This window comes from Propithecus coquereli, unplaced genomic scaffold, assembly GCF_000956105.1.
Source record: "Propithecus coquereli isolate 6110/MARCELLA unplaced genomic scaffold, Pcoq_1.0 Scaffold28, whole genome shotgun sequence".
Lineage (NCBI taxonomy): Eukaryota > Metazoa > Chordata > Mammalia > Primates > Indriidae > Propithecus > Propithecus coquereli.
In genome coordinates this window covers 13481601-13508787 of record NW_012148396.1, presented here as the reverse complement: position 1 = coordinate 13508787, position 27187 = coordinate 13481601, and the positions used below count along the sequence as shown (strand labels likewise).

Genomic DNA, 27187 nt, shown 5'->3' with positions numbered 1-27187 from the left:
GTGAGGTGGAAAACGCCCACAGTCCCAGCTACTCAAGAGGCTGAGCCAGAAGGATCACTCGAGCCCAGGAGTTTGAAGTTGTAGTGAGCTATGATGATGCCACTGCACTCTAACCTGGGCAATAGAGCGAGACCCTGTTTCAAAAAGAAAAAATGGCAAGATTAAATTTTAGTTGAAATGGTCCCATATATCTCATTACCAGGACAACTTATTTTCAAAAAAAAAACTTCCTTTTCCCCAAGAATTTAATAAAGTTTACCTTTTTCAGCATCAATTTACTAGTTACCAAATCATAACACATTCAATTCCTAAGTCACTTCACTATCTGGTATCTTGAAAAATAAGATTTCTGTATTTAATCATAAATACACAAAAAAATAATGACAGTAGGTGGAAGTGACAGATGTAATGACAGTAGCAAAACTCCACTGTGAAATCACAGGTCCAACTATATGGGGCTAAGTACACACTTTATTTTCTATTCTTTTACATTCTTACCTCTCTTTTTCCTTCGTTCTCGAATTATCTTCTGAGCTATTCTCCTCCAACGGGGCAAAGAACTTAACAGTTTAAACTTAGACATTATAGAGAGGTCATTGCAAACAGCAGGTCTCAATTCATTGAAGAGGAATCTCAAACGTTCAATGACAGGAGCACAGACCTCCTTGTAAGAACGGCCCTGTTCTTGGTGAGTCTGCAAAGTTAAATAGAAAAAGACAACTTAACCAACGAATATCTCAGAAACTGCACAGCACAGAAGAAAAAGAATTAAAATCTATTCACCTTAATGAGTGAGCATTTTGCTTGGTAGACAACTCTACACACATCCACCACTGACTTAGGCAATGTTCTGTGCTTTACTTGCTCGATACCAAGAGTACCTGCATGAACTAAAGATAATGCTACATGACCTGTAAAAAGACATTAAAGAAGGGCAGGGTGGGAATGAATATGTATGGCATGTAAGTCAAAGGACCTACAGTATGGCTAAAACACACAGTTATCAAGCTCCATACCTAAATCTTCATGTTTTAAGAGGCAACATAATAGCAAGCGGCCGACCTCTTCCACAGGATGCTCAGGAGGAAAGGTGATTGGCGTGGTCAAGTGGCACTGCCTACAGTACCTTTCAATTTGACACAGAAAGTCCTGCAACAGAAATGGCTGGAGGTAACTTCAGAGCCACCCAGTGAGTCTTCATGAATCCTAAATGTGCCACAGCTTCTGATACACCTGCAATTAACAATGCTTCTAAAGCCTCATTGGCAAGCTGAACAGAACCAGCTTCTCACCTCAAAACCAGCTTCTCACCTCAAAACCAACCCTCCCAAAAATATGTGCAACAAAGTCTGTGCTATGTTAATAAAAGTACATGTAAGTATTCCCATGTCAAATTCCTCAGCTAGACGGAATAATGAGTCAGTAATAGGGGGAGATTTACCTCACCTTCACATTGTGATCCTGGATGTTATTGTCAGCGATGGCCTGCAGGAATGCCTGGGAATGGTCGCCTAGGGCCCATCTGTGGGAACAGAGTCGAGATTTGCTAGCAGGTGTACCCCCAGGAGAGCTGCAGTGGTCCTCGTCTTTCTCTTCGTTGTAGCTGTAATGGATCTGGCTGGTCTGCAGGCCTCCAGAGAAGATAGACGACTGAAGCCACTCTAGAAAATGCACAGGCAAACATTAAAGAGAAACTCAAGTGCACTGCTCAGGAATAAATACAGAAAAAAAGATGCTCAAGTGAATACTTATTTGCAAGGTGAAACTTAGCATCATTCACATGAAAGAGTTACATCTAATATTTACACAGACTGACTTACAATTCCACTATCTATGTTAACACAGGTAACACTTTCTGGTTATTCAACATACCTTAAGCATGGTATCAGACTCAGGACAGTTCCAGCCCAACATTTACTAGATCCCTGCACTCTGCATGGAACTGCCTGGTTCCACAGATACTGTCTGAAGACTGGGATTCCCATTCCAACAGGGAGAGCAGCAGTACAACACCACTCCCACAATCACTCAATTTCAACTGTCAGACTATGCAAGAGAGGACTATAGTGGGCATAAGAGCAAGTGGCAGAAAGACCACCACTATTCTGAAAGTCAGTAAAGCACTTGTCATGGAGACGACAACTGAGCTGAGATCCGGAATAAGAAAAAAAGACTGAGCATCCAGGCAGGGGAACAGCATGCCTGAAGGGTTTCTACAAAGAAAAATATCCCCAGGGTAGGCTACATATTCCTAGAGCATTTATAAAGTAACAAGAATGAGAGAATATTTAACAACACACAATCTTTATTAAAGGATAGATCCTTAGAGATGGGAGATCCAACAGGCTGGAAAGGAGACTTCTGTGGGGTATAGGCTCAGTCAGGTTTGGCAAGAATATGCCATCCATCAGGGTAAATGGGAATGTTATTTATAACTGCTTATGATAACTGAAGGAAAGGCACCAAAAAATAATAGGTGTGTGTATCACTACAGATTTTTATTAATGACTTGTATTATCAAAATATTGCTCCAAAACCCAAGCAATCGTATCTGGAATGTGCTCAGTGTTCTTTTACTGGACATTTAGATTTTAGAGCATTCAGGAGCATTCCCTAAACCACCACATTAATTATTCTAAAACACGAATCTGACTCGACCCTCCCTGGATCTCTCTATTTAAATCACAGGAGAGCCTCTCCTTATCGCTCAAATACAAGCTTCTGATCCCTCCATGGATCAGGCCACACCCACCAGGGCCGAAGCACTTCTGCTCCCTCTACCCTGAAGCTTCCCAGTCCCACCTTCCTTGACCATCTCCGTGAAGCCCATCTTCCCAAGGTACGGCAAGTCTCAAGGAGGAAGGCAGGGCAGCAGCCCCCTCAGAGGGCTCAGAAGGCAGTGCAGCATCCAGTATGTGCCCAAGGGTCTGCAGCTCAGGGGGCTGCACAAGCACTGATGCCATCCTCACCCACTAGCCTGCCCCTGGAAACCCCTGCTCCTCTCAGGAGTGCCCCTCGCATTGCTGTGTTTCTGTCCAGAATGCTCTCACACCCAGTTCCAGGGCTGTTGTCACTGTGAAGCCTTTCTTCCCCCAGAACCACTTATGAGTGTCCCCATTTCATCATTTTTACCACCCTGTATCCCGATCTGCTTAGAACGCTGGCTCATCATCAAACAAGCAGCAGCTGAAGGCAGAGGAGTGCCCTATCCGTCTCTGCGTCCTAAACTCCCAGCATAGTAACTAGCACAAGCAACAACTCAGCAGATGCTTGTTGGACAGATGGATGAACAGACAGATGAGAAATGTACAACTGCATGAAGAAAAATTTAAATCCATTGTACAGGATATGGAGAAACTTCATTATTTTAGGTGATTACAAAGGCTGCCATTCCAAAATATATCTGACTTGCATTTCTCCTCAAACAGAATGCTGTTCCCCAACAGGAATAGCCAATCAACATTCTGTGCAACTTCTGGGCACGCAGGAAGATGACAGCCATGCTGGGCCCATCTGTTAGAGCAGAGGTCCCCAACCTATCCTGAGGTGTATAATTATTTCATTATATATTACAATGTAATAATAATAGCAATAAAGGGCACAATAGTAATGCACTTTGAATCATCCCAAAACTATCCCCCATCCTCTCTGGTCCATGGAAAAATTGTCTTCCACGAAAACAGTCCCTGGTGCCAAAAAGGTTGGGGACCACTATGTTAGAGGATGCAGTAAGTGAGACTAGTCATTCTGCAGACATTCCCACACACACTCTTTAGCTTCCTTTGCAGCCTAGACCATGAGAGCAAATGAAAGCCACTCACAGCTATTTCTAACTAGCTGAGTCTCACTATCCTCACTTTTTGTCATAAACAACTTCATTGATTCTTCTTCCTCTCTTACTCTCAATGGCACTTTATGGTTCAACCAAAATAATCTGCTAATTGATTAGCAGAAGATAAGGTTTTTCTTACTGGCACATTCGACCTCGACAGGAGACAGCGGCGTGCTCACTGCTAAGTAGGAAGCGTGTAACCCAAGGAGCAGGCCCAGATTCCTCTCTGTGTCTATCAGAGGTGAAGAGAGACTTCCCAGATCTGGTATGGTAACAACTTCTTGGTCAGGCTAGAAAAAAAATTTCATCATCGGTCTAAGGAAATGGGGTTAATTAAAAACATAAAACTAAAACTTATGTCCTTAAAATGTACTGCCATGATAAAGACAAGTGGATGTTCTGGGCACCGTGTTCCCGCACCTGTAATAATGAGTTTATAACACTGTGCCCAAGTTAAAAGTAGATACTACAGAAACCCCACCCACCTTATAGAGCAGACAATAAATGCACAGCTCTACTGGTAGAAAAACCAAAGCACAGATAAATGACTTGGACAGGACATTTCTTAGAAAATCAGTTTCCAAAGTGACCGTACACAATGCTTCAGAAAATATAACGAACTGTTATATGCATAAAGAACCCAATGATAAACAAAAATATGGCATGGGCCGGGCGTGGTGGCTCACACCTGTAATCCCAGCACTCTGGGAGGCCGAGGCGGGTGGATTGTTTGAGCTCAGGAGTTCGAGACCAGCCTGAGCAAGAGCGAGACCTCGTCTTACTAAAAAAAATAGAAATTATGTGGACAACTAAAAATATATAGAAAAAATTAGCCAGGCATGGTGGCGCATGCCTGTAGTCCCAGCTACTCGGGAGGTTGAGGCAGTAGGCTCGCTTGAGTCCAGGAGTTTGAGGTTGCTGTGAGCTAGGATGATGCCACGGCACTCTAGCCCGGGCAGCACAGTGAGACTCTGTCTCAAAAAAAAAAAAAAAAAAAATATGGCATGGTAAGTATTAGTTGACAAGTATTAATGAACCATGACCACACATGTGGAGAAAATTATTCTAACAAAAAGCGAACTCACTAAACAAAGAAAGTAAGAGTTAAAATGAAAATACTCTTAAACTTTTCCAGTCACACCTGATAATTTACAAGCAAAGTTAATTTTCCCCATGGTATTTAATGAATTTTATTACTTCTGGATACCTGAATACCTGGAAAGCCAATCCCGATATATAAACTCCAATGCTCATATGTAAGGAAGGACATATTTCTACTGTAAAGAATTACACTTCTATATAATTGTTCCCAAAAAAATATACCTCAAGATAGTAAGCCATTCCAAATTTCTACATAAGCTTATAAGAAAATTGTAAAAACCAAAGTTTAACATCTTTTTTGTGTGGAAGTGTCTATATTTCTTATAAATTAATAATTTTTAAAATAATTTTTTAAGACCAGCACATCATAAGTCTTAAGAATAAATGTAAATTCACTTATGAAACAACTTCTAAAGGATTTTTATTTTTATCGCTAAATGCCCCACAAAGGTCCCAAATATCAGTACTTTAGGGTCAAAATCACCCTATCACAAGCATACAGAAAGGGTCTCCCCTGATGTCCCAGTGCTCTCAGAGCACACAGCCTCACCTCCAAATACTGTCCAACACAAAATGCATGCATTGAATCCCGTGTGTCTTCAAACTGCAAAGCAGCTTCCAAAGCTACCACTGGGTCTTCCCCTGCAAACTGAGCTGAAACAAAAAGGGAAAAAGCAACATGACTTCTATACAATTTGCCTAGAAAGCCATAGCAGAAATGGTGAATAGGAATTAAGTTAGACAGGTTAACTCATAAGCGAGGGTTACCAGAGTATAATGATCTTTCACTCTCTCCCAGGGTTATCTGGGCCAACTCAGAACTTGGAACAAGTTCCAACAAGTATTGGAACAAAAAATGCATAATGATGAGAAATTCTTCAAATATGCCTGAATTTGCTGATAAGATGGACACCAAAGTCAACAGATACATTAAAATGTGTAGGGGCTCGAGCAGAATTAAAGAGATCATTTATTATAAGCCAAATGCTCTGCTTAAAATGATACGTTACAACTTTTAACCATGGAGTGAAAAAATGCAGCCTTACCAAGAATACTATTTCCCGTTAACGACTGTGTCTGGAAGTCCTTTATGTCATACACTTTCCCATCAATCACAGTCCAGAAGCCTCCATCTTTATTGTGGTTCTCCAAATCAGCTTTACGTATAAGCGTCACTTCCTCATTATTTCTACAGTTCTGACCTGTAAAAAATGATTCTGCATATAGAGAAATCAAAATCAATCAATCAATCAATAGATAAAATGAAAACAACAAACTGTGTGAAAGAACTACAAGGAGAAATAGATAAATCCACAATCACAATGGGAGAATAATATACATATGTCTGTAACTAACACCACAAACAAAAACTCAAATGAAAATTCTGTTAATTATACAATGATTTTTGTAAAAAACACTTAATGCAACATGACTATCAAACTGACCATATGCTAGGCCATAGAACAAATCTCAATAGATTTCAAAGAAATGAAGTTATAGAGCGTATGCAATGCAGTTAAACTGGAAATAGGTAACAAAATACACTTCAAAGTAACCCAAAATTCCAAGAAAAAATGACTATGGAAATTAGAAAATGCATTGAAATGAATGATAAAAACACTGTAAATCAAAACTGGTGACAAATAGCTAAATATATGCTTGAGGGCATTTATACCTTTACAGGTATATATTGGGAGGAAAAGCTAGAAAGTAAATAAGTTACTAAACATCAAATCAGTAAAATCTTAGTTCATAATGATACTCAAAAAACAAAAACCTGATTGGGCACCTCTGGAAGTACTAGGACACCAACCCAATATTATGAAAAATAGTGAAAGGGGAGTGGGGGAGAAATCACACATGGATCATGTCCCTCCTGTAAAAATTGTACCTCATGCTAACCAGACAGCAGAGGGCAAAGTTGGTAGGGAATTTTATACAGAACAAACAATACAAGAACAGAACTAAAGGTGGGGGCACAGCATCACAGGCCTCCTGAGCCAACAGAAAGCATACAGCATGACTTCAGACATAACTTGGATCCAACAAAACTAAATCCAAAGACAATCCAATCTCTAGATCTAACCAGCAGATTAGAGAAAATATAACTGATGGAAGAACATGTTGGACTAGAGGAAGAGAATGCAATCAACCAAGTTCAGAAAATGCAAAATTCTCCAGAACAAATGACCTGCTTCTTTGATGAAGAAACAGTATGACCAGATACAGGGAGAGGAGGGCTGGAGCTATGCTGTTGGGGAAAGAGACTAGAAGCACATGTCATTCCAATTCCCACACACAGAAACTTGCTTAGATCCTGACTTGAAATTACCACGGATAAAAAGCATTTTTGAGATAGTCCAGGAAAATTTAACACAGATTGTGTGTTAGATTAAGGAATCACTATTAATCTTATAAATAGGAGAATGATATCATCGTTTTATTTATTTATATTTTTAAAGTTCTTGCTGGGTGAGGTGGTGGACACCTATAGTCCCAGCTACTCAGGAGGCTGAGGCAGGAAGATCACTTGAGCCCATGAATTCAAGACTGTAGCACACTATGATCATGCCTGTGAACAGCTATGGCATTCCAGCCTGGGCAACACAGCAAGACCCCACCTCTAAATAGATAAATAAAGTTCTTATCATTCAGGGGTAAAATGTCTTCAAATGTTTTAAAGAGAGATATATGCTTTAAAATAACCAATCAATCAATCAATAAGAAAAGTATGGGAGGAGGATGTAAATACTTGTTGAAGTTGGTTCTTTATATTATTTTTTCTACTTTTATATATGTTAGAAAATCTTCATAATAAATAGATTACAAAAACATCAGTGTCATAAGCATCCATTTCTCAAAAAGTCAGAAAAATATCAGATTAAATCTTAAGAAAGAAGAAAAGAGATTAAAAAAAAAAAAAAACAGTGTGCTACTGGCATAAAGATAAACATACAGACCAATGCAATAGAACGGAGAGCCCAAAATTAAACCCTCACATATTTGGTCAAATTATTTTTGACAAGGGAACCAAGACCTTTCAATAGGGAAAGAACAGACTTTTCAACAAATGGTGCTAGGAAAACCAGATACACATGTAACAGAATAAAGCTGGACCCTTACCTTGGGCCATATATAAAAATTAACTCAAAATGGATCAAAGATCTAAACATAAGAGCTAAAACTATAAATCTCTTAGAAGAAAACAGAGGAAAAACTTCATGACACAAGACCAGCCTGAGCAAGAGTGAGACCCCCATCTCTACTAAAAATAGAAAACATTAGCCAGCCAACTAAAAATAGAAACAAAAAATTAGCTGGTATTAACTGATCAACACATAAGTGTACATATAACAATAACATCTACTGGATGTTGGGCAGGGGGGAGGGGGAGAGGGAAGGGGTAGGAGGGAAGAGGGAGGAGGGGACGGGTATATGCATACGCAAAGAGTGCAATGCGCACCACCCGAAGAATGGACATATTTGAAACTCGGACTTAGGGGGGGAGGGGGTGGCAAGGGCAACATACGTACCCTAAACATCTGTACCCCTATAACATGCTGAAATAAAAAAAAAAAAAAATGAGCTGGGCATGGTGGCGCACGCCTGTAATCCCAGCTACTTGGGAGGCTGAGGCAGGAGGATGACTTGAGCCCAGGCATTTGACGTTGCTGTGAGCTAGGCTGATGCCATGACACTCTAGCCTAGGCAACAGAGCGAGACTCTGTCTCAAAAAAAAAAAAAAAAAAAACCTTATGACATTTGAAATTTTGGCAATGATTTCTTAGATATGACAACAAAACAAAGTCAACAAAAGAAAAAACACATAAGTTGGACTTTATCAAAATCAAATACTTTTGTGCATCCAAGGTCACTATCACGAGTGAAAAGACAACCCACAGAACGTGACAAAATATTTGCAAATCTTGTATATCCAGAATATATACAGAACTCCTATAACTTGACAACAAAAACACCATCCAATTCAAAAACAGGCAAAGGACTTGAATAGACATTTCTCCAAAGAAAGTATGCAAACAACTAATAAGCACATGAAAAGATCCTCAACATCACTAATCATTAGGGACATGCAAAACAGAACCACAATGAGATACCACCTCATATCCATTAGGACTGCTACTATAACAAAAAACAGAAAATAAGTGTTGATAAGGGTATGAACTAATTGGAACCCTTGTGCATTGCTGGTGGCAATGTAAAATGGTGCAGCTGCTATAGAAAACAGTATGGTGGTTCCCCAAAAAATTAAACATAAAATTACCACATAATCTACCAGTTTTACTTCTGGCTATATACTCAACAGAAGTAAAGCAGGGACTTGAACAGATATTTGTGCACTCATGTTCACAGCAGCATCATTCACAGTAGCCAAAAGGCAGAAGCAGCCCAAGTGCCCACTGACAGATGAACGGATAAACAAAATGATATATACATATAATAGAACATTATTTAGTCTTAAAAGAAGGAGACGTGGACACATCCTACAACATGGATGAACCTTGAAGACATGCTAATTGAAATAAGCCACTCACAAAAGGACAAATACTGTATAATTCCACTTATATGAGGTGCCTAGAGTAGTCAAATTCATAGAGACAAAAAGTGGAATGGTGGTTGCCAGGGGCTGGGGTAGGGGAGAATGGGGAATTATTGTTTAATGCTGTGGTCCCCAATCCCCAGGCTGCGGCCTGTTACCAGTCAGTGGCCGGTTAGGAAACAGGCCATGCATCACTGCCTGAGCTCTGCACCACAGCACCCCCACCCAGGACACCCCACCCCCGCATCCCCAGTATGTGGAAAAATTGTCTTCCATGAAACCAGCCCCTGGTGCCAAAAAGGTTAGGGACTGATGGTTTAATGGGCACAGAGTTTCAGTTGGGCAAGATGAAAAAGTTCTAGAGATGAATGGTGGTGGTGATGGTTGTACAACATGAATGTACTTAATGCCCCTGAACTGTACACTTAAAAATGGTTAAAATGGTAAATTTTGTTATGTATATTTTACCACAATTTTTTTTAAAAGTTGGGTTCCCACTCTACCCCACCCCTGTCCACCACATTGTTCACAAAGAAAATCACAGGCCAAGATGATTACATGGCAAATTCTAACAATCTTACACAAATGCTTCCAAGAAAACAAGAGGAAAAAACATTCTCCAACTTACTCGATAGGACTGGCACAACCTTGGTTACAAAAACCTGAAAGTCTCTTATGTTTTCCTGCTATCAGATCCATCAGCTAGTTTCCCCCCAGACTAGCTAACATTCTTAGGTGGAAAGACTGTATGTAAATAGAAATTAATAAGGGTTGCATAGGAGCTACCCTCTTCCTGAATTACAGCTTCATTGTTAGCAAAGGGGTGGTGGTTATCAACAAAACTTGTAGGGCATTACAAGAAAAGTACAGGTTATAGAAAAAATTACAAGGAAAATGACCAACACAAATGCAAAATTGTTTAAAAAAATAGCAAACCAAGACTAGCAATATATTAAATAACCAATATATTATGACCAAGGTAGTTTTATTCCACAAATGGAAGGCTGATTTACCATTTAAAAAGTCAATAATTCACACATTAATGGAAAAAAAGAAAAATTACATGTCATCAAGAAATGCAGAAAAATCATTTGATAAAATTAAACATCCAATCACAATTGAAACCACATCACAAAGTAGAAATAGAAGGAAACATCCTTAATATTCAAAAATACCTAGGAAGAGAGCCCTACAACAAATATCACCCTTCATGTGTGAAATCCGAAAAGCTTTTCCTCTGCTACTAGGAAAAAGATAAAGATACGCACTAGAGGTCCTAGCAAGTGCAGTAAGAGGGAAAAGGCTGTAAGATCAAGACAGACGCTGGTACAGTCGATCTACACAAAGGCATCACTCCAGAAGAGTGACCAAGCACAGTCCTTTCACCCAAAGGTGCTGGCACAAGGACTCTACGGACAAAATGCCTATGGGAAAAAATGGCATGGGACGCCTACCTGATAACATACACAAAAATCAAGTCCAAGTGTACTGTAGTGTTAAATGTGAAAGTTAATACAATAAAACTAGTGAAATATAATACGGAAGAAAATTTGAGTAGGGAAAAGATTTTTTAAGGCCCAAAATGAACCACCGTAAAAAGGTTAACAAAATGGATTTCATTAATATTAACTGATCTCTGTTCATCAGAAAACAATATTAAGAGACTGTACAGGCCAGAATAAAAGAAAAATCTCTCTACAAGAAATAGAGCTGAAGGCTTATACCCCAAATATACAATAACATTCCTATGAATCATTAAAAAAGAAAAAAGACAACCCAACAGAAAAATGGTTATAAGACTTGAACTGGCATTTCACAAAAGAGAAGAGCCAACTGCTTAACACACATATGAAAAGCGATTAAACCTCAGTAATAATCAAGAAAATGCTCACTGAAACCACAATGAGATACCAGTGTACATCCACTAGAATGGCTAAAACAGGAAGTACCAATAATGTCAGGTCTTGGTGTGGATCAGTGAGAATTCTCACACTTTGTCGTGGAGAAGAACATCAGCACACTCACTGTGGAAAACTGGCATTCTGTATTGAAGCATCCTCTACAAAGAATCAATTCCACCAAGAAACAGACATAAGAATGTTTAAAGCCATGTATTTACTCTAATCTAAAGCTGGAAACAACTGGTATTTCCACCAAAAGCAGAATGAATAAATTGTGGTGTATTCAAATAGCGATTACTACATACATAGCAACAAAAGTGAAAGAACTCAGTCACAGGACGAACCTCAGAAACCTAATGTTGAGGAGAAGAAGCCAGACACCAATGGGTACATACTGCGTAATTCCACTTATATGGCTGTTGAGAGACACTCGCTTAGTATAACATGACCAGGAGAAGTAAGGTGGTGACAACCACACAGACTGAAGAGGGACACCTTTCAGGGAGATAGAGGCGTAGTTCTGGAAAGGTCCTGCCAAGATCTATTTCTTAGACTGGATGGAGAACCCAGTTTTCTTTGTGATCAGTCACAAAGATGCGCTGGGTACTTTTGTGTCTGTGTTATATTTCACAATTAAAAAAGGATTTTAAAATAAGTAAACTGCTAATCCAATTAATTCCCTCAATCATATTTAGTATAGAGACAAAAATAATAAACAACCATTTAAGTTCATTCCTGAACAAAAAGATAAGAATGGTGCCAAAAGTATTAACTATTAAAAAATTTTAAACTATGTTAAATATCCTAAGACTATTTTCCTCAGGACAACGGCTACCTCTTGTTTTAAGCTTTCATGTTATAAAGATGATGGTCTAAAATAGGAGAAGAAAAAGCCCACCTAGCTGAAGTTTTTATATAAAATAAAAGTTTAACCACTACTTTGATTAATTCTGAGTCCAGAAAACAAGAATCATACATGATGGTGACTTAGATTAAAAAATGCCCAAGCTCAAAATTTTGAGAAGATAAGTTTCATTTCAATTTGGCATGCAATACAGACAATGCCTACAGGGAAGTGCTCAGCTGACTCCAGGAGTTCCTTTTCTCATTAACGTCAAATAACAAAGATGACTCTGGAAAGTCTTTCCATATCAATTTCTGCCTCCTGAGCTGACTATATATATAACCACCTCAATAGTTGCTTCTGGAGGCACCTCCCAGGAAAGGATTTTCCAGAACTTTCTAAAATGTGCATTTCAGGATTTAACAATTACTAAAGGAAATATCTTCCTTAAACATAATCCAAATATCTCCTGAATTGGATTATCTTCATTTTCCACTTACACTACCATCAATGGAAATGGCAAATAATTGGTCTTTCTTTGTAAAATGTTCTTTCAAATGGAAAGGCAAGAATAGGTTAGACAAGGACAAAACTTTCCTCAGTAAAAGTCCTTTAAGTTAAGATGCCATACCCATTATGCCAGGCCAGGCTAACTCTTCATGATCATCTCGTTCCTTTCCTGGTGCAAGGTGGTTGAACCGGTCCAGGTGTTCTAACAGGCCACCCAGCAGAGGAACAGCTCCAGCTTCTTGCATAAGACCAGCATTTTTACTGAGCAGAAGCACTATAGAAACTACTAGTTCTGGAAGGAGAACACCTAGATTTAAAAAGAAAAAAAAATAAGATTTAAGTAAAAGTGTTTATGCTACAAAAGCAATTTATATTCTAACTTTCCTCTATGTTTAAATTCTGATAAGTTACAAAATAAGAAATGCGTGTCCATTAGCATACCTCTAGAGGATTACTTTCTTTTATTCTGAAAGAGACAGGTATAGCTATCAAACAAAACCCTTCTGAGTTACAGAAATATTTTCCAAAAACAGTATGTTTCAATCACAGAACTATGAACTGTAGTCTTTTATTCAGAAAACTAAATGTCTACTGCAATGTTTACCATCAGAAAAAAGCACTTAAAAATAATGCTCTAACCTCAAAAAATTAACTTTAGAAAATATTAGGGAACATTGGAATTTATTAAGGTCCTGAAAGGGGCAACTAATTTTTATGCCATCAAAATAAAATTAGACAATTACACTTGATCTCATTATTGAAGTATTAATAATGGAGGTATAAATCTAAATCACCAATTATATTTACAGTTATATGAGTCCCATACCAGGTGACAAACAGAATTGCCAGTAACTAACAAAACCAAAGGAGAAAAGGGCAGAAGGACTAAAAAATTTATACAGTAAATGCAGTTTTATTAGGAAAGAATACATTTCAGCTTTCATCAGTCTCCTGAAATAAACATAAGCCCACAGGCAGGAAACAAGAAAGGTACCCGTGAAGTCCCCTTCCAAGATGCAAGCCACCTCTGCAAAGTGCCGCCAGCTAGTAGAAGCAACGCTAGCTGCCACAGGCAGTATATCACCAATGTGTGTGCACAGAAGGGCTGTGTACTTCTTCAGCAAGGAGCCAACGCCCATCAGCTCAGGGCCTTGAAGAAAGATTGTAGAAAATTTCATTTTCACTATTAAAAATTTATTCTGTAAACTGACTGCTCCACTATTCCCCTCTCCTCCCTCTATATACCTTTTACCTATAATAATTTTCTCAACTAGGAGCCTATTAACCCTTAGTTCTTGGCTCTTATATCACATAACTTGAAAAACAGTGAATTTGATTATGTTGCATTTTATAACCAGAACTATATACGTAGTACCTAGTAACTCTGGGTGTATAAATACAAAAGTTGTAATTTATAGGGTTTTTTTTTTTTTTAAGAGATGCGGTCTTGCTAGGATACCCAAGTTAGATGTGAACTCCTGGGCTCAAGAGATCCTCCTGCCTCCTAAGTAGCTAGGACTACAGGCATGCACCGCCACAGCCAGCTCTAAATTTTTAAAACTTTATATCCAGTATACGAATGTTTATCTTCTTAAAGTTTATAAATTATCCCCAATAAACAAAGCTAAGCATTTTTCAGTCTCATAAAATCTTCAATTTTTCTGCCTACGTGGTTCTCAGTAATAATAGCTTTTCAGTTCCTTTTGACTTTAGTCTTCAAAATGGTCACCTCTTTCAAACTATAAATTTACCTATTTAAATCTGAAAGTTTCAATCATTGACAAGTACCTAACTCTTTTCAGGAGGTAAATAAGTTATTTTAGGAAAAACTAGCTACAAAAATATTAACAAAGGCAGCAGAACTTCCCATTTTTGGCAGAGAAAGCTCCCTCATGGAGAGCCAGCCACTGCTGTGGTGCTTGTGGAAAGGCACCACTCCCTCTACGGTGCATGCGCAGCACTGACCACTTACACACTGCCCTATTTTGATCCTCACAGGCTTCTCTCAGGGATTATTCCAATTCTACAGGTGAGAAATCTTTGGCCCCAGGAGACTTAGTCCAATGTCTAACAGCTATTAACCGAATCTATAACTGAAACCCAGTCTTCCTTCAACGACAACAATCCTTCCCACTACCCCCAGCTGGCTCCCCAGTGTGACATATGAAGTCTGTCACTGTTTAGCTCCCACATCATGTTAGTCTCTAACATTCCATACCTAACACATGGAGCAAATCTGACAAATCCTCTGTAACACCAAACTGAGTATATAGAATCCCATTTCTGATGTCTAAAGAATTTAAATGTTAAGACAATGAAATTAAAAATACTGATGAGTCTAAGATAGAAATACTTGACAAAAAAAATGTATACAAAATGAAGCCCCAAATTCAATGCATTTAACAGTATAAGAACTACACATCCGGGCATAAATAACAAACACATCAAAAATTTTATTAGGTTGATGCAAAAGTAATTGCAGTTTTAGTATTGTTGAAATTTGCCATTTGATATTGGAATGCACTCTTAAACAAATGTGGTTGTGTATATATATCATTTTAATGCATAGCTCTCACTTTATGTTTTTTTGTTAATGACTTATTACTCGCTGTTTATTTTATATTGATTTTAGACTACGGAAATGATGTTAGACTAAAGAAGTGGAGACAACTCGCAACATCAACAATGCATTTGGCCCAGGAACTGCTAACAAACATACAGTGCAGTGGTGGTTCAAGAAGTTTTGCAAAAGAGACAAGAGCCTTGAAGATGAGAAGTGCAGTGGCTGGCCATCGGAAGTTGACAACGACCATTTGAGAGCAATCATCGAAGCTGATTCTCTTTAAACTACACAAGAAGTTGCCGAAGAGCTCAGCGTCGACCATTCTACAGTTGTTTGACATTTGAAGCAAATTGGAAAGGTGAAAAAGCTCGATAAGTGGGTGCATCATGAGATGACCAAAAATCAAAAAAATCATCGTTTTGAAGTGTCATCTTCTCTGCTTATACAAAACAACAAACCGTTTTTTGATCAGATTGTAACATGAGATCAAAAGTGGATTTTATATACGGCAACCAGCAATGACCAGCTCAGTGGTTGGACCAAGAAGCAGCTTCAAAGCACTTCCCAAAGCCAAACTTGCACCAAAAAAAGGTCATGGTCACTGTTTGGTGGTCTGCTCCTGGTCTGAGCCACTCCGGCTTTCTGAATCCCAGCAAAACCATTCTGTTTGAGAAGTAGGCTCAGCAAATCGATGAGATGCACCAAAAACTACAACACCTACGGCCAGCATTGGTCAACAAAAAGTGCCCAATTCTTCTCTACAACAAAGTCTAACGACATGTTGCACAACCAATGCTTCAAAAGTTGAACAAATTGGGCTACGAAGTTTTGCCTTATCCACCACATTCACCTGACCTCTTGCCAACCAACTACCATTTCTTTAAGCATCTCAACAACTTTTTGCAGGGAAAATACTTCCACAACCAGCAGGATGCAGAAAATGCTTTCCAAGAGTTTGTCGAATCCTGAAGCACGGATTTTTACACTACAGGAATAAACAAACTTATTTCTCATTGGCAAAAATGTGTTGACTGTAATGGTTCCTACTTTGATTAATAAAAATATATTTGAGCCTAGTTATGATTTAAAATTCACAGTCCAAAATCACACAATTACTTTTGTACCAACCAAATAAATAAAAAGCCCAAATACATAGAAAACACACATTTTAAGCAACTTACTAGAAATATCTGAAGTCTGAGCAATACTTTCTCCTGGATACAGTTTACTGATAAGTAAACGCTGAAAACGCAGTAACAAATCCAATGAAGCAGATCTTTCACGACTATGTTGCTCAAAGTCCAGACACGATGAAATCCGACGAGCAACGTCTTTTAATCTGGCTACAGTCTGAGAAGCAATGTTTCTATGCAAGAAAAAGATGATTGCAAAATTAAACGAGTTATTTCTATTAAAAAGACAAGAGGCAGAGGGTAAATCATAACATAAACTAGTATCACAGGTCATACATGTAGGTGACCTGCAGCTGGCTTCACTCCTCTAATGTGTGTCAGGTGTTTCTGCAATAAGCATAGGTTCAGTCAAAATCGCACAGGGGAACATGGAAGAAAAGATGCCCCCGTGCTTTATAAATGTGTTCCTATGAAGCTGTATGGAATGGTCCAAAATGATAGAGGATCTTGCTTAAAAAGAAATACTTCTGAACAAACCTCTAAAAGGAAAAACAATTATGTCATTATTTTCTGTCCAAAGCTACATTTCAAATATAAACATGATACTATTCTTAAAGACAAGACCTGCCTGCGTTGCTGCATCTGCCTTACAAGTCTACCTTGAGCACTTACTTGAGGGCAGCACTGGGATGGGCCATTCAGGCAGTACCCCAGGCTTAGGGAGTACAGGAAGGAAGACTAAAGTAGGTACGAACAGCCCCAGGTCAGGATAACAATGCCCAAAGAACATGGCAGCCAACAAAAGAGTACAGGCTTCAACTCCAACTGTGCGATGTGATTTGAGTCAATGAATCATCAGTAGATGTGGAGAAAGGAGAAGAAACACAAGTTCCCAGAAGGTACTATGAGAAAAACGGTGAAAGTCCTGGTTCCTCGAGCAGAATGCAAGGGAACAAGGGCAGGGAGAACAAGACAAGGAAGCAGGGAGGGCACAGAGTGCCCTTGTCCTCAGAGGCTCTGGGACTAGCTTCTGCAATGCTGAGCCACTGAGGTTAGGAAAAGAAAATGACATCTTGTCTATGTTTAAGTAAGGTAATTCTTATGTCAGTGTGAAAGCAGATTAGAGGGGTAGGGGAACACCTGATAAAACCCTGCCACACAAGAACAGTCCCAGCCCCAGGGAAACCAGGCCTGATCAGGTACTGAGAATGCAAAGGAGGGACTAGGTTATAGGAGGTAGAAAGCTGGCAGAGGGGAGAAGAACTAAAGCAGGGCCTGATTCCAGATCCATCCCACCAGCCCTGTCCAGCCACGTGTGCAAGTGGCCAGGCTGGCCTATACCTGGCACTGCCACGAAAAGGCCAGCCTGGGGATCTCTGCGCAACACCAAGGGCAAGGGCATGTTCTTTACCCCACTTCTTTGATTCCTAACGTGATAGCAGGTTTGTTGAGAACTGTCAATTGCACTAGCCCCTACGGCTCCCACTAGGAAATCACCAGCAGTAAGGACAGGAGAGGAGACAGAGGAGGCGGTGGTCAGGAGTTCCACAGCAACTCAAGTTGCACCCACGGGCTCGCTAAGAAGGAACTGCACCTTGCCCTGGCCCCACACAGCAAAGACATGCACTGGACTTTCCACTACTATCCAACCTCACCTTCCAGCTTCGCTACCCAATAACATGCCCTGGTGACAACATCGTAACAGAAGAAACAGGTCTAGAATCTGGTATTTACCCTATGCCCGAAGGAGCAAAAGACAGTAATACAATAAAAATTTTAACTTATTTCCTTGGTATAAAATTGAGAGCCATAATCAAAATGTGTAATTTTGATGGGGTTCACTAATTACAAAAACTGCATTAGCTCTTTATTTTCAAATATAAATGATACTTTGTGGCTCCTCACCAACATAAGACTAAAAAGTCACTCTCAAATCTGTTTCATGGCTTATTTTTAGCAACCAACAATTTATTCAACCCAAGTTTTCCAAGGAAAAAAAGACACAAGATGTCTCCAAAATCCCTTATATCTTTAGACTATTTTTTAACAACTGCATCAGCCAAGTCAACACATCAAGTATCCTTCGATCACCAACACTTAAGAAAATAATGTCTATCTATGTAAGGAGAGGGACACATCATCTATGTTTATGAAATTAATAGATGAAATTATGGATTATAGGTGTACTGTTAGTGAAAAAGCTGTAAATGCAATTTTATGTTTCTATTTTCCAAAATTTTTGTGAGGCAGTATTTATTATTTCTATGCTTAAATTTTTGTTTTATAATTTTTAAATAGGTTCCTGTTTATTATAAATCTGCAGTGGAACCCATGTGCCATACAGGACCCAACATGCCACAGGGTCCAAAAAGACACATTTGGTGAAGACGAAGACACAGAAGATGAAACATGTAGATGGCACAAAGCTGTGCTGTCCAGCAGAGAGGACACCAGTGGAGCCATCACATTAATAAAAGAAAAAACATAAAATTAATTAATTATAATAATGTATTACATTTACATTGAAAATATTTCCATTTCAACATGAAACCAACAGAAGAAAAATTATTGAGATATTTTACATTGGCTTTTCATTTTGAGTCTTCAAAAGCCATCGTGTATCTTACATATACAGCACATTTCAATTCAAACAGTTAAACTTGCACTGAAAATACTTGATCTGCACTTAAATTCATAAAATATGCAGTTGAAAAAGGAGATTCATGTGGTCAAATTATTCCAAACATACTTAAAAGTTTTCTAATAACTGATTCAAGTTTTTTAATTTGCATTTTAATTAATAAAAATTAAACAGATAAAACAGTCAGTGTTTCCACTACACTGGACACATTTCAAGTGCTAAACAGCCGACTGTGTGAGTGCTAACCAGACTGGACAGCGCAGGCCTACACAGCCGCAGGTAAACAGACGGTCTCCGGGTGCCGCAGGAACTGCCTGAACAAGGAGATGAGGAAAATGGGCCCTCCCCTATGAGAAGAAGTGACCGATGACAGGAACCCCAGGAACCCAGCACTCGCTCTCTGTTAGGGACACCAACAGCCCAGCACACAGCCTCCTCAGTGAAGGGAGGGGCATTCAACAATTCAGAAAAGAACTTCTGGAAAATACTCACTTTAAAACTTATGCATAGAACTTTACATTTTAATTACAAAGCCATTTAACATTCATGTTCTCATTCAACCCTTAATTAACTCCATGAAAGTAAACATGACTCTTATTCTTACTCCTATAGCTACTGTGCTGGGTGGAGGTTCGCCTGCCAAGTTTACGCAAGTAATCACAACTGAAATTTTCTAAAATGAATAGCAAGTTCTTTCCACTATCACTGACTATACTGAGTCCAATTCTCTTTATTTCAGTTTCTTAAATTAAAGATCAGAATGTTTGCAATATCGATCAAGGGAAACAAACATGAGATTTGAAAAACAAAATTCAGAAAAAGATTTTCCAAAATAATGTTTACTAAACTCTATGATAGGAACTAGCTCTAAAACTTCCTTTTTCAAAATTTCACCATGTGCCCACTTAATTCTGGTTTCTCTGGCTGTGTAGAGCAGACCTGCCACATGCCCACGCACAACACGGCTGAGAGCTGCAGCCCTGCCCAGAGCCTCCTGCTCTGTGCTTGGCAGCGGGAGGCAGTAGTAGAAAAAGCCACTACTTTCTCTATGTGTAGAAACTAAAACAAACCAAGGAGCGCAAGGTTACAGAAAGCAGAGTTTTTTTAAATAGAGGTGCAATCATTTTTCATTTCTAACAAAGCCCTTATATCAGCAGTCCCCAACCTTTGTGGCACCAGGGACCAGTTTCATAGAATACAATTTTCCCATGGAGGGGCTGAGCAGAGCTCAGGCGGTGATGCAAACAATGGGGAGCAGCCGTAAACAGTAAATACACTTGCTCACACCTCTCCCCGCCAAGTTTCATGGAAGACAATTTTTCTACAGATTGGAGGTGGTCGGGGGTAGCAGGGGTGGTGAAGCTCTGTGGCCCAGTCCCTAACACCTAACAGGCCATGGACCAGTACCAGTCCTTGGCCTGGGGGTTGGGGGCCAAAGCCTTACACAAATCCCTTTCACTTTGTTTCTTTGCTCTTTTTGAATGACCTTTTATAACAAACAGTGTCTCTGGCCTTTGCCAAGGTCAGCCTCTGATTTATTCTTACCTCCTCCTGATTTGGTCTTCCAAAATAACACTCATCATTCTTTCATTTTCTTTAGTTTTTAAATTAAAAATTGTATTAAAAAGTAATATATATAAATCTATAACATATATGAATAAAATGAGGCCATGATACAACCGTTTAAAAAAATAACCTTACCGCAATGATTTTCACTTCCATCTACCTGTTTATTAATGAGGATGAGAATTTTTTTTTTTTTGAGACAGAGTCTGGCTCTGTTGCCCTGGCTAGAGTGCCGTGGCATCAGCCTAGCTCACGGCAACCTCAAACTCCTGGGCTCAAGCGATCCTTCTGCCTCAGCCTCCCAAGTAGCTGGGACTACAGGCGTGTGCCACCACACCCAGCTAGTTTTTTCTATATATATATTTTTAGTTGTCCAGATAATTTCTTTCTATTTTTAGTAGAGACGGGGTCTCGCTCTTGCTCAGGCTGGTCTCGAACTCCTGACCTTGAGCGATCCACCCGCCTCGGCCTCCCAGAGTGCTAGGATTACAGGCATGAACCACCACGCCCGGCTGAGAATCTTTTTATATTTTCATTGCACACTTCAATTCTTTAATTTCTCTTCCATGAAAATCTTTAGAATCTACTCACACACTCCAACCTCTCCACTGACCTGTATTTCTAAAAGTCTGCTCTTTACCCTAAAGCCTATCCTCAGTAATTCTCAGAATATTTCTTGAACAGCCAAATACATTTGTGAGACCCTCCTGTTACATTTCACTATCTTAATATGAAAACCACTAATTACCTATTAAAATTTAATACCGCTAATACTATTTACCTAAGAAGCTGCTGTATGAGCTGAACCAGGGGCAAACACTGTTTACCAGAAGATTCATAGATCCCAGTATTAATAAGGTCTTTATCCAATGGAGTCCTACTTCTGTGAAATGTTGAGGCATTCGCTTCCTGTTCATCAATTTCTTTTTCCTTCTGTGCTTCTTTTTTGGCTTCAATATCCTGTAATTCGTAAGACAGAAACTGGTTACAGAGATCTCATCAGCAAGTGTGCAGGCTCACTGGGCTGGGCCCTGACCCCAATGCCTAGCTGTCCTAGCCTCGTGACCACATACCCACCCACCAACACTGGCCCCCATCCTCCGTTGGAAACCCCACTGCTCACGTGCTCAGTTTCTAAACAGACTATTCTTCTTTTGGATCCAATGTCCAGTCTGCTTCTGTGAAGTCCCTAAAATCTTTATCCCTGCTACTGGCTCTCACAAACACCCAATGTAATCTGCCTCCCACACACGGAGTCTATCACTCTGGTGATAGAACACACACTGGTTCACATGCAAACAGCAAAGCCACTCTGAGAAACTGTAAACACACACTAACCCTAGGACCCAGCAAATTTCACTACAAAATATTTACCCAAGGGGAAAATATATGTCCACTAAAGGACCTGTACATAACATGATCATAGCAGCTCTATATAGTCAAAACCAGAAACAATCAAATGTGCTTCAATAGGAGAATGGAAAAACAAATAGTGCTATAACCGTACAATGAAATATTTCTCAACAATAAAAACAAAGTCACAATACATGCAACAACGTGAATGAATCTGAAAACCATTATCTGAGGCAAAAGAAAAGCAGACTCGAAAGAGTATACGCTATATGGCTCCATTTACGTGACATTTAGAGTGGGCAAAATTACTCTAATCTGAGGGGACGAGGGAACATCCTGAGTGCCAAGAGTACAAGGATCTTTCTGGGTGATGGGAATGATCTATATGATGACAAGGGCATCTGTCAAATTCACTGAAATAGACACTTTCAAGTGGAAGCTTTTTATTAACTTAAATAATACCTCAATGATTTTTTAAATTAGTAAGATAAAATAGTTTTAATTTAAAAAAAAAATACTTACGTGACTGAAAGTTTTGTGTTTTAGTTTTTTCAGTAATTCTGGCAATAGGTTATTTCTTTGTGTGTGAGTACGGTGTTTTCAATCTCAGCTCACTGCCAGACAGCAATACCATGTCGGCTCATGTGAGCGCCTAGGGCCATACCTGGATCTCTGCAGTGATGGCTGCATTTAAGGCCGACTCTAACCCTCCATCAGCCATCAAGCTGCCCACCAGAAGATCAATCATGAATCGACGACCTGGACTTATGTTCACCTCATTGCCTGAAACTGCAAAAGGAAAAGTGTTTTTGCCAATTTGATTGAAGCGCCATTCCCTCCTGGCACCCCCACCTGTGCCCACTCCTACTTCCCACCCAAGCCCACCTGCACAGGGCAGAAGAGCAGAGAGTGCCCGGGCCCGTTCCTCAGCAGTGGGCAGCAACACAGACCAGCCGCTCTGCAGCACGGCCTGAGCAGCCGACTGCACAGTACTCAGCACACCCGCGCTGCTGGCCAGGGTCACCACGGTCTGCTTCAGGCTGTTCAGGAGGACGCTGCCCAGACCTAAACCAAGGAATTCCGGGTCAACCTGGTGACTAATGGCAGCATGCAACTGAAAGGAGAAAAACAATCTTTACTTAGAACCTATAAAAATGAATGAATTTCAAAATCTTATTAAAGACTGAATAAAACTCAATTTGAAGTATTTTTTAAATAAACAAAATAATTTCTCAGTATATGTATTTTTAAAAATTGAACTAAAAAAAATCTTACCCACAGTTGCTGAGAATCTATTTTAAGGTATTTTATAAGAGGAATTTTTTTTAACCCAGCTATGAATACATACATGGAAAAGCTCAAGACCAAAAGAGAGGGCTAAACGATGTAGAAGCAACAACCTCTACCCCACCCCTGACAATCTGCACCAAACATAGGGAAATAATGGATATAGTAAAACCAGAAAAGCTGTTAAAAATTAGATAGCCAAGCCAAGAGTATATAAGAAAACTCCTCAAGGGCAAAACCAGAACCCCAGGTGGACACACACAGCAAGAAGCAAGAGGTTCTGGGCTCTGAAAGCTGGGCCAAGCCTCTGGGCTTCAGGCCAACCTCTCACAGGAGAATGGGGCAGCTCCTCAATCGCCCACAACAACCCACTGAACCTGAGCTTCCTGCAGAAGACTGGGAGCCATTCAGGAACACCTGCCTGTCAGCCAACCACAGCCAGAGGGCAACATGCTGCTCATACCAGGCTTTGGCTAGAAAAAGACCCCACAAGAAATCAGAGACCAGCCTGTGAGCAGATATGAAATCAAATGTACGCTGATCATGTAGGTACAGATATCACACGTCAAGAAATGAACACCAAAACTCATCTAGAGCCTGTGAAACCCAAAGAACCCGGGAGAGGTGAATACAAAACTGACCTCTGGGAACATCTCGACAGCCTAAGACATATTCAAGGTCAGTCTCCACAGCACTGACCCAAACAGCAACAGCACCGCAAACCACAGAGAGAGAAAAACTGGGCACATCCACAGAAAAGACATGACATCACAGGTGTTGCTAACAAATGAGCTGCCACAGAAGACTTTGGAAGAAGATAAATATGCTCCAAACCTCTAATTACTGCAGTGAACATTACATTCAGTTCTGTGCTTTCTAGAAGCCAAGACCAAAAAGGGAAGGGGATGAAAAAGGGACGTGATGTTATGTTACACAGAAATCATTGTGTAATAAAAGGGAAAAATTACGTCATCCAGAAAAACTGTGTTGTCATAAAGTTATAGGATTTTTATTACAAATAAAAATATAATGACCAAAGATTTCAGTTATAGCTTTACCAGGGAGAGAGGGAGGAAGATTTCTGTAGCTTTTATTTTGACGCTTAACCCGAACCTCCACTGTGAGGCAGTGAAGGTATTGCTGCAGGGAGCTGAGCTCACTGAACAGAGTTTTCATAGCCCAGAGAGACAGGCTAGTGCTGGTCTCTCAGCTGAGCTCCATCTCTCTCTCAATCATTTGCTGTCTCACCCAGTCATTTCTCCATACACAAAAATAGTAAATCCAAGACTGCCTGTCCCAATGAATGCCAACAAGCTGAAATAACAATAGAAATAACACAATCCACACACTCTTACCTGCATGCAGAGACTGACTTCCAGGATAAACAAAACAACCAGATTGAGACTTTTAGGCCTCACACACATTACTCTATCATAATCTTACTTTAAAATACTTCAGTTTTTCATTAGCAGTTTACCTAACAGGTTAGAACTCATACCCTTCATTATGCATAAACATTCTTACAAATCCCTAATACACTTATAAAAGGAGCAGGAGGAAGGGAAATCAACACCACCTGAAGACGTAGAAGATTCAGCGTGGCCACCGCCATGCACTCTTTCTCCTGGGGTGGGGGCCAGTCAGCGGTGCCATCCATTCCCTCACTCACTTGCCGCAGTAGGAGATCCAGCTGTTCAAAAGTCATTGAGCAGATGTCCACCACAAAGGGGACACGGAGACCAATGGACCACTCGGAACAAGATGACCAAGCAAAGCTCTACAGAGGAAACAGAAGAACCTAAAATGAACCTCCAAATTCAGCTGTTGATCTGTTCCACAGGAGAGATTCATCACTATGTATGATGAACATGACTCAAATTATTACTTATCCTCCCTCTAATTGCCCAAGTGCCTATGTACTTCCATGGTTGTCTAGCTCACATACTCATACAATCAGCTTTCAATTTTCTCTCCCATTTCACTAGCCCCATTTCATTTTGCCACACCTAAAAAAGTAAAAAGGTTTTACAAAGTCTTTTCACTCTCAAAATTATGAATGCATATTAATGGATAGCAGTGAGGATCTCGATCCACTTGAAGTGGTACAGTAGTAACTCTAAGTAGACAATGAAATGTTAGATATTGATATATATACACTACCTTCCTAGTAAGTGAGAGAACAAGTAATCAGCAAGGATCTAGAAGAACTATACAATACCATCAATAAACTGGATTTAACTGACATTTATAGAACATTTCCACCCAACAACAAAATGCTTACTTTTTAAGCACACAGAGGACGTTCACTAAGATAAAACACATCCTGAGACATAAAACCAATCTGAACAAACTTAAAAGAAGTAAAATCACACTGTTTGTTCTCTGACCACAAAGGAATTAAACTAGAAATCAGTAACAAAATAATAACAGAACAATCTCCAAACACTTTGAATTTAAATAACATACTTAAATAATCCATGAGCAATCCTCAAGAGAAATTAGAAAATATTTTGAACTGAACAAAAATGAAAATATAGATGCCATTAAAACACTGCTTAGCAGAAAATTTATAGCATCAAATACTTGTATATTATGAAAGAAGAAAAGCCTAAAATCAACAACCTAAGCTTCCACCTTAAGAAATTAGAAAAAGAACAAAGCAAACACAAAGCAAGCCAAAGGGGAAAAAAATAACAAGAGAAGAAATCAATGAAATCAAAAGCAAAAAAAAAGGGAAAATTAATGAAACTAAAGAGTGGTTCTTTGAAAAGATCAACAAAATTGATAAATCTCTAGCAAAACTGACAAAGAAAAAACAGAAAAGATACAAATTATCAGTATCAGGAATAAAAGAAGAGACATCACTGCAGACCACACAGACTTCAAAAGGTAACAGAATACTAAGGACAACTTCACACACAAAAACTGGGACAACTTAGATGAAATGGAGCAATTCCTGAGTGCCACAAACCAGTAAAACCCACCCACGAAGAAATGGATAACCTGAATAGTTCTGTATCTATTAAAGAAATTGAATTTCTTAAAAATCTTTTAAGAAAGAAATCTCCAGGCTCAGATCAATTCATAGACAAACATTTAAAGAATAAATAACACTAATTCTACACAATCCCTTCTAGAAAACAGAAGAGGAGGGAACACGTGCCAATATTTTGTATGAGGCCAGATTTACCCTGATATAAAGTCAGACAAAGAAAGAAACAAAGAGAGAAAACCACAAACCAACATCCCTGATGAGCATCGACAAAAAAATCCTCAACAAAGTATTTGCAAACCAAATTCAGCAATATATAAATAGAATAATGCACCATGGCCAAGTGAAGTCTATCCCAGTAATGCAAGGCATGGTTCATTTGTAAAAATCAATTAATGTATTCCACCATATTAACAGATTAAGGAAGGAAAACTACATGACCATTTCATTGGAGAAAAAAAGCATTTGATAAATGTCAACATTCATTCAGGATTTTAAAAAAAAAAAACTCCCAAAAATTAGGAATTAAAGGAAACTGCCTTAACCTGATAATAAGGCATCTACAAAAAAACTTCACAGCTACCATAGTTGATGGTGAAAGACTGAACTGCCTTCCCCCTAGTCAGGAATAAGGCAGGGGTGTCCACTCTCACCCCTCCTGTTCAACATCACATCAGCACCAATGGCCAGGGCAATAAGGCAAAGAAAAGACATAAAAGGCATAGAGATTAGACAGGAAGAAATATAACTGTTCCTATATGTACACAGTATAATTGTCTATGAAGAAAACGCCAAGAAAAATACAATGAAGCTCAAAAAGTAAGTGAGTTTAGTACAACTGCAGGATATAAGGGCAACACAAAAAAAATCCACGGTTTTTCTATATACTAATGAACAAGTGGAAAC

General features: G+C 39.3%; 1 protein-coding gene across 1 annotated transcript in view; it reads right to left on the bottom strand.

The window, feature by feature from the left end:
- The window catches only part of LOC105813330 (E3 ubiquitin-protein ligase HERC2), a 193360-nt gene that overhangs the window by 106449 nt on the left and 59724 nt on the right, over window positions 1–27187 (bottom strand). Inside the window, exons 17-30 of the mRNA XM_012647969.1 lie at window positions 24866–25066; window positions 22888–23116; window positions 22667–22791; window positions 21431–21609; window positions 16491–16675; window positions 13741–13896; window positions 12868–13053; window positions 5980–6150; window positions 5484–5587; window positions 3972–4122; window positions 1447–1661; window positions 1017–1149; window positions 784–911; window positions 499–694 (exon numbers count right to left, since the gene is read on the bottom strand). Coding sequence (XP_012503423.1) covers window positions 499–694; window positions 784–911; window positions 1017–1149; window positions 1447–1661; window positions 3972–4122; window positions 5484–5587; window positions 5980–6150; window positions 12868–13053; window positions 13741–13896; window positions 16491–16675; window positions 21431–21609; window positions 22667–22791; window positions 22888–23116; window positions 24866–25066 — 2359 coding nt within the window. The remainder of the gene's footprint in view (window positions 1–498; window positions 695–783; window positions 912–1016; window positions 1150–1446; window positions 1662–3971; window positions 4123–5483; window positions 5588–5979; window positions 6151–12867; window positions 13054–13740; window positions 13897–16490; window positions 16676–21430; window positions 21610–22666; window positions 22792–22887; window positions 23117–24865; window positions 25067–27187) is intronic.